The sequence below is a fragment of the Hemicordylus capensis genome, chromosome 4 (assembly GCF_027244095.1).
Source record: "Hemicordylus capensis ecotype Gifberg chromosome 4, rHemCap1.1.pri, whole genome shotgun sequence".
In the NCBI taxonomy this organism is placed as follows: Eukaryota; Metazoa; Chordata; class Lepidosauria; order Squamata; family Cordylidae; genus Hemicordylus; species Hemicordylus capensis.
The window spans coordinates 150,084,404-150,100,727 of record NC_069660.1 but is presented as its reverse complement, the minus strand read 5'-3'; the positions used below and the strand labels follow the sequence as shown (position 1 = coordinate 150,100,727).

Sequence of the window (16,324 nt, the reverse complement as noted above, 5' to 3'; positions counted from 1 at the left end):
ATTGCTTTCAGGTAGTTGAGTTCTTCCATGACTGGAAAAGAATCAATTACTCCATTTTGTGTCCCACTTTAAACTAAAGTTAAAAACAAAAAACCATAGCACTTCTACCCTCCTGTTATGATGTGACATTCGCAATGGATCTTTACCAAGTAGATTACCAGGCTTTTGTGTATTGGTGGATGTGTAATACTACAGCTTCTTGAAAATTGTTGCAAAGCAACACTCAGAACTTACTGTCTTTTAACAAACGTTATAAATAGAATTTTATTATTTTGGATATATGTGTTTAAACAAGTCACTTGTGGCTTTAGCATAATTGCATAATTATGCCAGTGTGGTGTAGTGGTTAGAGTGCTGAACTAGGACCGGGGAGACCCGAGTTCAAATCCCCATTCAGCCATGATATTAGCTGGGTGACTCTGGGCCAGTCACTTCTCTCTCAGCCTAACCTACTACACAGGGTTGCTGTGAAAGAGAAACTCAAGTATGTAGTACACCGCTATGGGCTCCTTGGAGGAAGAGCGGGATATAAATGTAATAATAATAATAATAATGCTAGACACGTTTTTAACGCATTAATATTATGCGATAAATTAACCAGAGAGGAAAAAAAGACAACTTTCCTCTTCCAACTTTCCCAATATGGCCACTTAATTTTGTGAGGCTTTTTTCATGCGTCAAAAGTATTGGAACCCAGATCACCCAGGTCCAATATTCTCTCCACTTTGCCTTAAATGTTACATGAAAGCCCACATGATCCTAAGGAATTGGTACAGCTATTCCACCCCAAATTGCTTTTCTCAGCAAAGATTTTCATTAATTTTTATCACAAATCTTCCTCTTTTTGCAATATGGAAGTGATTCCCCCCACCCTTCTCACATAGCCTTGACTGTTAGCAGTTCTTCATGGTATGCAGCAAGTGCTAACAGTTATTTTCCTCTGAAGAACAAGAGTTCCTTGGAAGACAGGAGCATGAACAGACAAGATCTAAATGATAAAAACAGTGGGCATTTGCTGGTTCTGCGTATGCCTGATTTAATCTGGGTCTTTACATCTGTAACAAAGCCCAGTTTTTAAGGGTGTGCTCTTGAGAAAACTATGCGGGGGCCGGGAGGTGGGAGAGAGGATTCAGAGGAGGCTTGCATTTTCTGATACTTCGGTACAAGCCTAGGGGTAACTTAAGCTCTACAGATAATCCCCATCGCTTCTCAGATGCATTCATATGATATTCCAAATGTAAGCTGGCTTCTCCAATAGAAACACTGGCTTACTTTCTTAGGAACTTTCTCTTTTCTACATTGGCACTAGCAGACTTGAACTTGCATGATAACTTGTATGATTCCACCATGCAGCTGCACTTTTCTTTGTGTGGTAGAGGTGGTGGTCATATCATTGGTGACGTGGAATGTAGAGACTAGAAGTGAAATCATGAATCCTGGATCAAGGGCCAAATCTGAGGGAAAGTGTTCTGCTGATAATTACTGCCATAACATACTGACCCACAGGGTGCATGTGTGCCACTTCTAGAGTTTCTACTGCCTACCCCATATTTTAAAATCTTAACCTTGATATGAGAAAAGATAAGCTCTCGTAAGAACTCAGACCTGATCGTAGTAATGGTTGGTTTTGACCTTGGTGTCTAGCACTCAGTTGCGTACTTGTATCTAGTGAATAGTTTTGTCCACCTCAAATTGTCATAGCAGTCTAACATATGGAAATTAGGGGTGTGCACGAAACCGCAGAGCTGCGGTCCGGCAGTGGTGTGGGGGGTTCCTTTAAGGGTGGGGGAGGGTTTACTTACCCCTCCTTCCTCTTTCCACCCTCCACTGCGTGTCTTCTTTTTAGTAATTGGGGCAGCAGGATACCTCTCTGCTGCCTCTTCCCCTGCTTGACTGCAAAAGGCTTTTTGCACATGCGCTTCACGTCTCCACGACGTGTGTGTGTGGCCGCATGTGCGCGCGTTGCAGAGACATGAAGCACACGTGCGACGTGGGCATGCGCAAAAGGCTTTTTGCAGCCTTTTGCAGTCAAGCGGGGGAAGGGGCGGCAGGGAGGTATCCTGCCACCCCAATTACTAAAGAGAATACGCGTGCTGGAGGGGGGAAAGCGGCAGGAGGGGTAAGTAAACCCTCCCCCACCCTTAAGGGAGCCCCCCAACCCAATCCCTCCAAACCCCGAACCGCCCATGTCTGGACCGGTCCGGAGGCCAGTAGAATGGCCTCCGGACCGGTCCGGGCACATCACTAATGGAAATATATAAACACACATCAGCAAATTATCTGTGCATCAACAACTTGTGCATCATCACAGTATATGGCAAGGCAATTTCTGGGCTCGTTCCAGGGATGTGCAAGGAATGGGATATTTTATTTTTATGGGATATTTTTATACCACCTGATATGTACATCTCTAGGCAGTATACAAATTTTAATATTAAAAATTACAGATTAGAATACATAAAACAATAAAACAATATATAAACAAATTATTGAAATTATTAAAATTAATTCTAATTAAAAGCTTGTGAGAACAGGAGAGTCTTGAGGTTCTTCCTGAAAATAAACAGAGAAGGAGATACTCTTATTTCAGCAGGGGCAGCCACAGAGAAAGCCCAGTTCTGAGTTGCCCCCTGACAAGCTGGTGGCAACCATAACCGGAGCTCTCCAGAAGATCGTAAAAGGCGGCAGGGTTCATGACAAAGGAGTTGCTCTCTTAAATAGCCTGGACCCAAGCTGTTAAGGGTTTTATAGGTAACTAGTATTTTCAAGCCCGTTAAAATAATGGGCGCTAGTAGGGCGGCCTCTGTCACCGTCTTTCCTCTCCCCGCGCTCGGCCCGCCCTCTCCCCCTCACCCGGCTTCCTCCGCCGCCTCTGTTGTTTTCGGCGCCCAGGCCGGACCCACTGCCACCGCCTCTCCTCTTCCAGCAGCTGGGCTGGACCCGCCTCTGCCCTCCTCGTGGCTGCCTCTGGCCTTCCTGTGCCCGGGCCCCTGGCGTCTTTCCCTTCCCTGCAGCCGCCGCTGCCCCTGTTCTTTTTGGCGGGCGGGCCAGACCCGCCGCCGCCTCTTCTATCCCCGCGGCTGGCCTGGACCCGCCACCTCTGCTGGTCCCGTTGCCGCCGTTTTTGCTCCGCGCCGCCAGGCTTCGGCCGGCTTCCCCCGCCGCCGCCTCCCCCCTCCATGTCCCTGCTTCTCCTTCTCGGTTCAGCAGCAGGACCGTTCCCGCCGCTGCCGCATCTGCCCTCCCCGGTCCCCGCTTCCCGCTTCTCCTTCCCCCTTTACGGGAGCCAATATGGCCGCCTGGTGCCTGCGGCCGTATCTTTCTTGGACGTTCTGGGCATGCGCGGAGTGCATGCCCAGAACGGCCGAGAAAGACACGGGCAGGGAGACACGGGATTACACCGTGGCTCTTTATTATAGAGGATAACCAGCACTTTGTTATAGAGGATAACCAGCACCCAGGAACATATTGGCAGCCAGTGCAGTTCTTTCAAAATCGATGTTATATGATCCCTTCATGTTGTCCCAGAGACCATTCTGACTGCTGCATTCTGTACCAGTTGTCGCTTCTGGACTACGTACAAAGGCAGCCTCACATAGAGCACATTACAGTAGTCAGATCTGGAGGTTATCAGCATATTTACTACTGTTTTAAGGTCATTCACCTCTAGAAATGGAACATGTGGATATGTGTTCTCATTAGGGAATACAAATGCCCAGAATGTTCTATCGTAACAACTGATCAAGCCAGTAGTTCCGATGGGTCACTCGAAACATTCTGAGCTCATTCCGAGTGCCATTTTGATGGGCTGTTGGTCTCTTGTTGACTGGTTTTGGCACTGGTTTCCAATTGGCTTGTGATGTCTTTGCTTCTTGGTTGGCTTGTTATCATACAAATCAGTGGTGACATGAATGGGGCCATTCCATTCTGAGCTTGAAACAAGCCCTTCATTTGAAGGGGATTCTGTTTTGAGCCCAATACACTTGAAATGGCCCGTTTGGAGTCAGAACATTTTGAGTTCGAAATGTTCTGCGCATCCCTAGTTCATTCTGTCACACTCTAGAGCAGGGCTGCTCAACTTCGGCCCTCCTGCAGATGTTGGCCTACAATTCCCATAATCCCTGGCTATTGGCCACTGTGGCTGGGGATTATAGGAGTTGTAGTTCAAAAACAGCTGGGGGGCCTAAGTTGAGCAGGCCTGCTCTAGAGTGATCAAGCATTCTGGGGTGAAATTGAGAAAGGGGTAAAACCTGTCCTGTTACTGCCAGGGACCCTGCACAGTATAAGCCCTTTCTCCACCCCTGTACCTATGTTCATGACAGCCATTTAGCTAGTGCTGACAAAGTTCACCGTAAAGGAGCTCCTTTCACAGAAAAAGGAGCTCTGATCTGTAGAAACCAAGCTCTGTTCTATAATCTCAGTTGTATTACCTTTGGATGATGGATGACAAGAACAGAATTTAGGTAACTGAAGCCTAAAGCCAGTTAAAAGCTTAATCTAAAATGAAACAGTTCCTGAATGGTGTTCTAAAAATGTATTGATATCTTTTGTACCCATTTAGCTTGGAAAAAGTGGGAGCCCAGGGCCACTCACGAGGCAGCAAGTGAGTACATTACATCCTACATGTTGAAATATTTCCTTGAAGAAAATACTGTAGAACTGGGAGCACATTGTTTTAGATAATTCCCATTTGTGGGAAAGCACATCCCATTATCTGCTTCAGATCTCCCCACCATCATTTTTGCCATTTTGTCACTGTCATTGTTTTACACATTTGATTTTATGCCTCTGGGCAATTAATGACCCAACCCTTCCAGTAGCAGAACCAAATTCATGCTGATGTATAAAATGCTGTCAGCTTCTTCTGACTCCTCATCTTCCCTTTCATGGCTGTTTATGGTTTTCCTGAACAAAAATGTCTCGACAGCTTTGCGTTGATTTATATTCTGCTTGGCTATCCAAGTGGACATTTCTAAATCTGTGTGAGTCACTTTCTTATTCATGCAATTTCTGCCTTTTCCCCAGACACACTCTAGTTTGGAGGTAATATTCAGCTATGTTGTTGGAGCAGATCAAGCTCATAGTGACCAGGTTTCAAAGAACCATGAAACTGTTAGTGCTGATGCAAATGGGGGACTCCATTTAACAAAACCTTTCACTCCCTGTGAAAGTGGGCCCCTTCTTTTAGGGCAGGCAAAAACATGTGCATCCTTTAAGGTAGCAAGTGTCATTTTATCTTATTTTGTTTGTTATATTTGTACACTGCCCCAATCTTCTGTCTCTGGGCGGTTTACAGCAACATAAAACAAATTAAATCAGAAATTAAAACCTTAAAACAATTTAAAACCAAAAGTTTAGTTTAAAAGCTTGGTTGAATAAATCTGTCTTTAGGGCTCTTATTTCAGCAGGGAGCACATTCCAGAGTCGGAGCAGCAAAAGAGAAGGCCCGTCCCTGTGTAGCCACCAGACAAGCTGGTGGCAGCTTTAGATTAACCTCTCTGGATGATCTCAGTGGGCGATGGGGCTCATAGTGAAGAAGATGTTCTCTTAAATACCCTAGGCCTAAGCTGTTTAGGGCTTTATAGGTTGTAAACAACAACTTGTATCAAGGGTCAAGAGAACATGTGGCAAGCCGCACCATTCCAAGCAGCTTATCCACATAATCAGGAGTCACAGACTGAAACTGATCCAGCCTAACCACCAGTGTTCGCTCTAAGGCATTCATTTTTAAATGTCCGCTCAGTTAATTTTAGATCCCGCTCAGATTGAATCAGGAAGATCCCACTCTGAATGCACGTGCGCACACACTGCCTTGATACTGCCACTCAGAACAAAACTCATTCCTCACACAGATGAAAAAAATTAGAGAGAACACTGCTAAACACATAAGAGGAATTGCTTGACATCTCCATGTTAGACTCTGTAATAATTGTGGTGTTTGAGTCAAAGTTGGCCTGAATATGAGATATTTTATCCACAAATAACTCCTTAAAAACATCACAATGGGTAATTGATGATTCCAAATTCTGATTCAAGGAAGGAGGGGCATATGCTTGCCCTCTCACAACTGTAAACAACTCCGCTGGATGTGAGCTTGCAGATGCAATACGGGGCAGAAAAGAATCGCTTCTTTGGCACATTTATTGCCTAAGCATAGCTCTTCAGATGCTTTCCATGTTTTAATCAGTCAAATTCAAGTTGAGTCTTTCTCCACTTGCGCTCCAGACATCTACGTAGTTGCTTCAATTCCCATAATTTTTCCATATACCAAGGGGGCCAATTTTGAAGCAGGTTGGAGAGGATTCTTAGGAGTTATCATGTCTACTGCCCTGATAAGTTTGCTACTCCAGTTCTCCACCACGGTATCAACAGGATCACTGGCAGAACCAACACTAAATTCTTCTAAGGCTCCTTGAAATCATATTGGATCCAATAACCATCTCAGGAGGACTATCCTAATAGGCCCCTCACCCCTGCGGAGGTGGGATGTGGCTGTAAGTCCAACCTTAACCAGATGATGGTCTGTCTGTACATAGGTGCCAGTATCTGGTGAAATCCCAAAATCCAGATGGGTGAGTGACTTGAGGAAGCTCCCTCGTGGTGCAGGGCTGGGGCTTCAGAACCCTGCAGTTCTCCTTGGGCTCTTCCGTGACTAGCAGGAGTAAAAATGTTGTGCAAAATAAGAAATTGTGTAAATTGACTTGCTTTGAATAATTCATACAGTTCACAGGATATAGCTTTTCTCAGAATCTGGATTGCTGCCCTGTCCTTGCACAGAGAATTTCATGAGAAAACATGAGAAAGTAAAAACAAATATAATATCCACATAACTGCTACCCACAAAACAAAAGCAAACAAAAACTCTGTTACCAGCCAAGGTTAAACATTTGTGGCTTTCCTGCCTGATAGCCTGGTGATGAAGCTACTCACCATAGGCAGCCAGATGAGTGGCTATTTACGCATCTAACCTATAAAGTTTAATTATGCCTATGTACAGTAAGTTCCAATAATAGTTTCTCATGTTGAATTCTTTGTGTTTAAAAAAGTAACTAGATTTTTGTGAAATACAATTTTTGGTTTTGGAGGCACTGAAAAGTACTGTAAGAATTGCTTGCAAGTTTGATGTAAAATATGTGGGACGGAGAGAGCAGATCTAGCATAGAAGGTGAACATGCTAATTAATTTCAAATGTGTACAGAATGAAAAGTCAAAATAATGTATTAGAAACAAGATAATAAATGTGGTGTTCATCAGCTTCCTTTTAAGTGCTTTGAAAGCATAACATTTACCTTGAGAAACACAGACCTGCAGGTGATATCGTCTTTAGCTTTTGCTCATCCATATATGTAAATAGTTTGTTAGATAAATCATTCAAGAACTTTGATGTTCACAGACCATATATGGTCTGATCTTTTAATGTGATTTAGATTCTATGATAAACATTAACTCAGCTTTTTCTTTCTACCTTTTCTGGCCCCCAACCTAAAAGTTTTCATTAATGAACTTGTTACTCTTCCACCTATATAAAGGAAGACTTGCCTTTCTGGATCAGATCTGTATAGTCTAGCATTCTAGGAGCCAGTATGGTGTAGTGGTTAGAGTGCTGGACTAGGACTGGGGAGACCTGAGTTCAGATCCCCATTCAGCCATGATACTTGCTCTGGGCCAGTCACTTTCAGCCTAACCTACTTCATAATGTTGTTGTGAGGAGAAACTTACTATGTACACCGTGCTGGGCTCCTTGGAGGAAGAGCGGAATATAAATGTTAAAAATAAAATAAAATAAAATAAAATATTTCCAGCCAGACAATTCCAGAAAACTCACAAGTTTGGGAACAAGGTTCCAGAAATGTAGTCATCAAGTGGCCAGTGGCAACATCAAATTTTTTTCTGACTACCACTAATAATCCAGCAAGAAGTGAGACCCTTCCTGATGTTGTCCATGAAGAGCAGCAAACCGATAGGTTGGAGGGGTCTCTAGGCATGAAGACAGGTCCCAGCCATCCCTTGAGTCCTCTGACATGTGTAGAGAATATGGGAAATGGGAGGGGTCAGTCTTTCACTTTACTCTGGACTTTGAAGAAACTTGGAAGGAGTGAGAAAAATTCTTACTCACTCAGCATATCAGAGTGGGGCCTGCTTAAAGTGAGTGAACTCTCCTTAGTTCTCCATGCATGTTAGAGGACATAGGCAGGGCTGTCCTTGGGGCAGGGTGTCCAGGGTAATCACCTTGGGCCCTGCGCTGGGACAGGCCCCACTCTGGAGCAGCCTGCCCTCCAAAATTTACCCCCCCACCCTGCAGCAACACTGCTTCAGCTTCCTCTCTGCTGACTCTCAGCTGTTCAGGTGGGTGGGGCTTCCAGAGGCCTCCCTGCCAATGCAGGCCTCCATGAAGCTCTCCCCAGTCCCTGACCCTGCCTGAAGCTCTCCAGCCTGGGCTGAGGGCAGAGTGGACAATGCTGGTGCCCACTAGAACGCTGTGCATACCCTCTGCCCTCCTTGCCCTGCAGCCCAGGGCTGGGCTGAAAGCCTGTGCCTTCCTTCTCCTCCTCAGAGCCAGCAACGGAAGGTTTGGAATTTCCCCTTTTTCATTGTCTCCCACCACCACCTTGGTATATTTTTGGAATGGCTTGCTATAGGGCTTTGATATTGGGCACAGATGTAGGGGAGGGTGAGAGGGCTCTGAATATTCAATTTGAAATAGTTTGGACAAATTGTTGATTATTAATAATTTTCCCTACTGCAAAAAAGTTGCCAGAAAGAGTTCTCTCTATCCATAGAGTGCTTCACACCTAGTGAAAGTGTGGCTAACTGTAAACAGCTGAATTAACTATTTTTATTTTATTTTTTGTTAATGCACTATGCTCTAGTTGGCTTGCAATCCAAAATGTCAGAGTGAGAACTGTGAAGCAAGAACTGTTGTGCTTTTTAATGTTTTTCGTTCCAGATGCGCTATATGTCCAAGCTGGTTGGACATGTCCAAAAACCTCACTCGCTCATTCACATTATTTACACAGTATGTCAGTTAGTATGATTTTGTAATCATATGAATTTTTAAGCAGGCCCCACAGATGCTGAATCTCCCCAAGCCCTGTACTGCCCTCGGGCGGGCCTTGGACATAGGAAAGGGGCAAGATGTCTCATAACCATAAGAAATGGCTGACTACCAAGGGCAGCCAAAGTCTGTGGATAATCCATTTGGGCAACACTGTGCCAGGCATTATGTTCATGCAGGCTTACAAAAACAAGTTGGAAGGTTCCGAGGTACTTATGTGAACATTGTAAGGTATAAAGCAAATGGCTTGAAATTCCTACCTGCTAAAAATAAAGGTAGTCCGAACAAATGAAAAGAAAATCATTTTTAAAATGACTTGTTTGATCGTATAGCCTTCCACGTCACCTTTATGGTCCTCAAAATTCCTGAAAGAACACTTCCTTTGGAACCTTTTGCATGTGTAAAAGTCCTCAGAAGGGGCCTTCTGCCTGCTGACCTGAGTGTTGACTGTAAGTTGGTTAAGTATTGGACTCTGCAGTTTATTATTATTATCGTCACTATCACTGCTAAAAAACAACAACTGTGATCCAAAGTGATGATACTGTGGTGTTGAAGCTGTACAGTTTCAGACTGCTTGTGAAGGTCTCTCTGACTGAATGGTCCTCCATACAATGCAAAACAATCTGCACGTAGAAAACTAGATGGCAGGGTAAGTGTTCTAATCTAGCCTTCTGCCAGTTTTCTGTGCAGGGTAGCCAGAGCTTTCCGTTATGAGAATCCCCAGGGAGATCCACCAGGCCACTCTGCTTATGGCTTTAGAAAGATGGCTAAGATATTTCAAAATATCAAAAGATTCTATGGCCAGGGCAGTTGAGCTAGTTTGTATGACTTCACTGGGCTGGGGTGTGTGTGTGTGTGTGTGTGTGTGTGTGTGTGTGTGTGTGTGTGTGTTGCTGTAGGGGTTCTCTTTGTATTTATTTTAATGGTAGGTGATTTTGTGTGTTGATAGTTCTAGGTTTTTAATGTACTGATGGCTTAATTTTACAACAGGAAGTAAAATTTAAATTAGGCTAGTCCTGGAGATGCAGGCACTATGACCTTCAAACCTTATTCTGTGTTCCTTCCAAACTTTTAACCATCAGGGAGGCCCTCTACACCGCCTTGTCTTCTGATCAATCCCTGCATGTATTCCATAGAACCCTTGAGCCTTGTTAGAAGCTTCTGGGTTATATTTGAGGGCACACAGTTCAAGCAAAATATTCATAAGGCCTCTGAAGTCTCCTCTTTGGCCTACATGAACTGAAAGCACTCTCACAGGTTCGTTCAGGATTTCCCTTTGGCTGCACACTGTGAGAAAGATCATTCGTGGTGGGCAAGTTATCTTTCTAGGCAGATTGGCTACCATGCAAGTAGCTTTGAAAAACAGGTTGGCTTTTCATGCAAGCAGTACTGTAAGTGACAAGCTTCTGGGGAACTCTTGGGTGCCCTGGAACACAGATTTTTGAAAACTACTGACCATCTCTATGTTCTTCATGGGTCCATGAGTCAGTGGTGACTCCCATCTATTTTAAGTGAGGCTCCGTGACTGATGGTTCGTCAAGCCTATGTGAAGCTGAAGCCAAATACTCAGCAGAGCACCCCTGGGGACCTCTGCATGGAGACTGTTCCCACTATGCAGTGCTGTTCTTTCCCCAGTGCCAGAGAGCCCCCTTTAAGAGAAACGGAGCCCTTTCAGGACCCAGCAAATGCTCTGTCCTTACCTTCTTCCAATCAGCTAGCCTTTGCTGGGAGGAAGAATGGGTAATTCTGCTGCATCTCTGCAGTGATCAGGATTGGATAAATAACTCAAGATGCAGCAGAGTTACCTGTCTTCAAAAGATGCTGCCCATTCCATTTCCTTATGAGTCATTGCTCTGAGCTTTCCTCTTTCCTTTCAGGAAGAGTGCCCATAACAGTGACTTACGCAGACACAGGGGGAGTTGAGCTTCTCTGCTGTTTAGTTCTTAAACACTCTAAAAATCAGCCTGTTCAGATAACAAGAATGATACATGACTCGAGAAGGTAGGAGGTGAGTGTACATCTACTAACAGAAATTTGGGGAACTATTTTAAGACCACCACTTTTCACTTTTCTTGGAGAGGGTGAGGAAGAAGAGAGGAAGGTGGAAGAATAATAATCAGGTTTTCTTTATTACAGCCAAAGGCCAACAAAAAAAGAAAGAAAGCACAATTGACAGTAACTGGTAGATCAAACTGAAATGTAACTAATCAAATTGCTACCATTGCCCACCACAATTGACAAGCCAAGAAACAGAATTTGGCAACATTATAAGTAACCTGATACTTATGGTCTGCTAATTTAAACCATACATAAAAATCATAGGAGTGACACAGAAATTCCAGTAAGAAAGGAGAGATCAACATAGAGCATACGTCAGGAAGAGAATCTACAATATAAAAGCACATACGTTATCCATTCAATTTCTTCCTCACCACAGGGACACAAACGATGTGCAGTGGGGATTTTGTGGTAACTGCCCTCCAGGAGTGCTGAAGGGCGGGCATTAAATCTTGCTCTTGTAAAAGTCCAGCAGTAATTGGAGTACGTGAGTGTAAAAAGGTAAGCAGCCATGACTATCCCGTCAGTCTCACTTGGTGTCCTGCAAAAGCTAGGTATGGGGCTCAGATGAAACTAGAGCTCTAAATCTAAGAATTGTTGTGCAGTTATTTCTTTGACCTTCTCCCTGCTTAACACACACAAGGTATCCGGAGATAGACCATAAGTAAGCATTTTGTAGACAATACATTCCCGTCAGCTTGAGTGGAAATTATCACTCTAGGCAAGAGGGGCCAGCCCCATAAGTGAACAGTAATGGTGAACAGTAATGGTGAACAGTGCCAATAATTGACTGCTGCAATCCACAGTCTGGTCTCTACTCTGGCAAGACCCACCTCGAGCCTCAGTGTAGCACTGGTAACACCCTTAGGGGTGTTAAAAGGGATCTAAGAAACCTAGAGTGTACACTCTCTAATTTTTTTCATCTGTGTGCAGAATGAGTTTTTCTTCTGGGTGGAAGTATCAAGGCAGTGTACATGCACATGCATTCTCCTCCAGAGCTTCTGTTTATTTCTGGAAGGGACTATTTGCATTGATGTCCTTGGGACAGGAATTAGACACTATCTATTTAACAATTATATTTCAGCCCCTCTTTGTCACTACTCGAAATACCACCAAATGCTACCTTTTTAGTGTGCTGTTCCAGAAGATGGTTACCAACTTATTAACGGCTCTGAACTGCATTTAGTGCAGTATATAGCAGATGAACAAATACAGCTTCCTGCAGTGTAAGAGGCTTAATTCATTACTGTTTGTAAATTCCTTTGGGAATAAATGTGCTAATGAACTGTCACGTCCTGTGGAACACAATTGTTCGTTCCTTGCTCAAGGAAACTCCCTCTCGGTCCCCCCCCTGCACCCCCAATTTTGGACTTTTTCCCTCTGAAGAGACAATGATTCAAGGACATAAATGATTTGTCCTCACATCATCATCCATTTATTCACCCAACAGATCTGATAAATATTAAGTGGCTTTAAAATATTTATTAGTAAGATGTGGTTTAAATAAAGCTTTTCAGTTTGCAAACAGTAGCATCTAGCAGCTTTTCTGCTTAAACAACAACAAAAAATTGGCATTTTAGAGATTTTCCGACTCCTTGACTCAGAAATGCTTCTGTTTTTGTTTGTTTTTCTCTTCCATGCACTGAGGCAGTTCTTAAGTTTTAGGTGCATAAAAGACGCACAAGACCGCTGCCCCGCAAACATTAGCAATCTGTTTCCTGTTTTCAAAATCTGTAAGCAGCTCTTTGTTTTGCTTGTAATGGAAACCTTGGTCTGATATGAGGGGAGTGGAGTTGGGAATTGTTTGCTTCTCCAATATATAGAATGCAACCATAAACCATATTTTAAAGTGTTTTTTCTATTGCAGGACTAAGATGCTTCGGGCAATAACTGTGCAACATCTAGTAAAATGCGTGGGCCAGGCTCCATTATTGCCTGTAGTGCCTCAATTACGAGGTATTCTTCTTTTAAAAAAAGAGAAAAGCTTTGCTCCTGTGGCGATCATGAAATGTATTTTCTAGCAGCCCATGGCAAAATGTGCATCAATAATGGAGCAGTGCCATAGTCTATCGACTCATGTCACAGTTGTCTGTATATATAGGCATCTATGTGATGCCATCCGCACTGTAAAATAATCACTACCTACCATGATTGTGTTTAGAAGGGGGCATGGCCTTTTGTTAGGGTGCTGATCTTCTTTCAGTGGTGTTGACTGTAATGTTAGAAGGATGTTTGACGGTTTTAATAATGGCTCTGGTTATGTGTGTGCATATCTGTGTGCCTGCCAATTTTGGGAATGATGTGCAATTCCTGTACTAAATTGTAGAGCCACATAACTTGAATTTATTCTCCCACCGCCAAACGCCTCTAAATACCACTTTGTTGTAAGTTTACAGCATAATCGATGGTCTCCAGCTGTTTTGTGCTGCTTGTGATTGTAGGAAATGAAGGATGTGGTCCTGTACAACATGAATATGTTTCTGGCAGGCTGACAACTTAATTACTAGAACAAAATAATTGCACGCGTAAACACTAAGAGAAGGAAGTGGGAATGGAATCTAATAAGACCAGAAATCTATATTTAGATCATCCTGTTGTCACTCATTTTTATGCAACACCAAAGTTGCAAAGAAAACAGCTAAGGAGTTTGGTCTGGCATGCTGAAGTTTGTCTCACAATATTTCTGTTTTGTGTGAGAGAGAGGGGCCAGTGGAAGAGCATGTGCTTTGTATGCAGAAAGATCTGGACTCAGACTCTGGCCTCTTCAGTTAAAGGATCTCTGGGGGAAATTCTCTGTTGGGATTTTGGAGAACTGCTAGACAGTGCTAAGCATGATGGACTAATGAACAAACTCTGTACAAGGCAGTTTCAGTATGTTGTTCAGCAGTAGTTCTGATCTAAAACACATTTATTTTATGGTCACAGACTTCCACAACATAAACATCATAATGTTGTGTAAACCTGTGGGTGTAGCTCCCTGTAGGAGCTCAACAAGGACATTCAGGCTTTTATGAACTTTGAGGCAACAGTAGGCTGGAACTGAGGGGGGCGTTTTCTTTGAGAAAAAGGGCTGGACTGTGGAAAGAACAGGGAATGAGAAGAAAGCAGTGAAATCCTGGATTGAGAAGATCAGAGAGAGAAGTCAAGCAAGGAGACAAGCAGGAAGATAAGACAAGCAGGAACCAGCTCTCTTCAGGAGAGGAGTAGAGTGAGGGACAGGTCTGATTCAACTGAGTTGTTGGATTCTACGAGTTTTCACTGTGTTTGTAGGTGAGGGATTTGTGGTAATTATATACGGGCTGGAATCATTTTTATCATCCCCCCCCACCTGCCCCTCACCTTTCTTGGGTTTTAATAATAATAATAATAATAATAATAATAATAATAATAATAATAATAATAATAAATACAAGGTAGCAGGGATGATACACTGGGACATCTGCAAAAAATACAAGCTACCTGTAGCCAAAAATTGGTGGGACCATCAAATTGAAAAAGTGGTAGAAAACGAAGATGTAAAAATATTATGGGACTTCCGACTACAAACAGACAAACATCTGCCACACAATACACCAGATATAACTGTAGTCGAGAAGAAAGAAAAACAAGTCAAAATAATCGACATAGCAATACCAGGGGATAGCAGAATAGAAGACAAAGAAATAGAAAAAAATCACCAAATACAAAGATCTACAAATTGAAATTGGAAGGCTGTGGCAGAAAAAGACCAAAATAATCCCAGTGGTAATTGGCACCCTGGGTGCAGTTCCAAAAGACCTTGAAGAGCACCTCAACACCATAGGGGCCACAGAAATCACCATCAGCCAATTACAAAAAGCAGCTTTACTGGGAACAGCCTATATACTGCGACGATATCTATAACAACTGACAATAAAATTCTGGCATCCCAGGTCCTTGGGAAGGACTCGATGTCTGGATAAAACAAACCAGTCAATAACACCTGTCTGTGTAAACAAGAAATAATTCGATTTTTATACCGCCCTTCCAAAAACGGCTCAGGGCAGTTTACACCGAGAAATAACAAACAAATAAATAAGATGGCTCCCTGTCCCCATAGGGCTCACATTCTAAAAAGAAACACAAGATAGACCCCAGCAACAGTCACTGGAAGTACTGTACCTCAGTTCTGGTTAAATATCTGAAAAATAGCTCACTAGATTTGTCCCTGACAGAATCAGAGTGGGGTGGGATTGCCTCTCACTAATCTGGGGAATTCACTATATTATCCTTCACCCCCCTCCCTCACACTTAATTGAGCTCGAGCTTTACCATCTCATTCATAACCAGAGAGGTGCAAAGTGGAAAGGTGAGGATTACAATAGTAACACAGTCTGCTTAACAGTAATTTACCTTTGTGAATGTAATGTGAGGGGAGAACTTCAAAGGCTATACTAGCATGGCAATCAACACTGGCTGTATTTTCAGAATGAACAAAATTCCCTGATGTAAAGTTTATTTGAAGAATGCTGTCACAATAAAGATATTATGTAAATTATTGATAATGCTTTTATAGCTGTTGAAATATGTAATAGATAGACTTGATATGCTGTCTGCCTTTTGAGAAGACAATTGTGGTTTATTCAGAATCAAATATATTTCATTGAAAAAACTGCCACCCAGGATTGCCTTTGCTCATGTACATGCTGCTAGTTCAGAGGTATTCAGATATTTTTAATACAGAAGCTGGGATATTTCCTACAGGTTCCTTACTTTTTCTTCTTCTTTTAGAGTTGGATTGCTTTGAGTGCAATATAGAGAAACCTAGAATTGCTTTACATGTTAGAAATCCCTACAGTTAGACACGAATGTTTCTGAGCCATTTTTGGAAGAGAGGTATATAAATCACATACATACATACATACATACATACAGTGTCACATATGACAGAACTATACTCGAGCTTGTCATTGCATGTAATACATATTGCGAAGCCATGACCCACTTCCCATTGTAGGATCCAGCTTCCCAGTTAGCAGCTAAAAAGCCACAAATCGGATCGTTAATAGGGATGTGCAAAACGTTTCAATGTTGAAATGTTTTGACTCGAAATGGGCTGTTTTGAGTGTTTTGAGCATGCAACAAAACACCCATTGAATAAACAGCCTGTTTCGAGCTCAGAACAAAACAACCCTATTCTGATTCAAAATGTTTTGACATTTCGAGTGCCATTTTGGAGGCCTGTTTTTCCCT

The 16,324-nt window shown here is 42.9% G+C and overlaps 1 protein-coding gene across 6 annotated transcripts in view; it reads left to right on the top strand.

Moving 5' to 3' along the window:
- The window catches only part of C4H1orf21 (chromosome 4 C1orf21 homolog), a 207,135-nt gene that overhangs the window by 143,182 nt on the left and 47,629 nt on the right, over nt 1-16,324 (top strand). For 5 of the 6 annotated variants that reach the window (XM_053246629.1, XM_053246634.1, XM_053246630.1 and 2 more), the window contains exon 4: nt 4,562-4,603. The exons of the other annotated variant lie outside the window; for it this stretch is intronic. In XM_053246629.1, the coding sequence (XP_053102604.1) occupies nt 4,562-4,603 (42 nt within the window). The remainder of the gene's footprint in view (nt 1-4,561; nt 4,604-16,324) is intronic. 6 annotated transcript variants of the gene reach the window in all.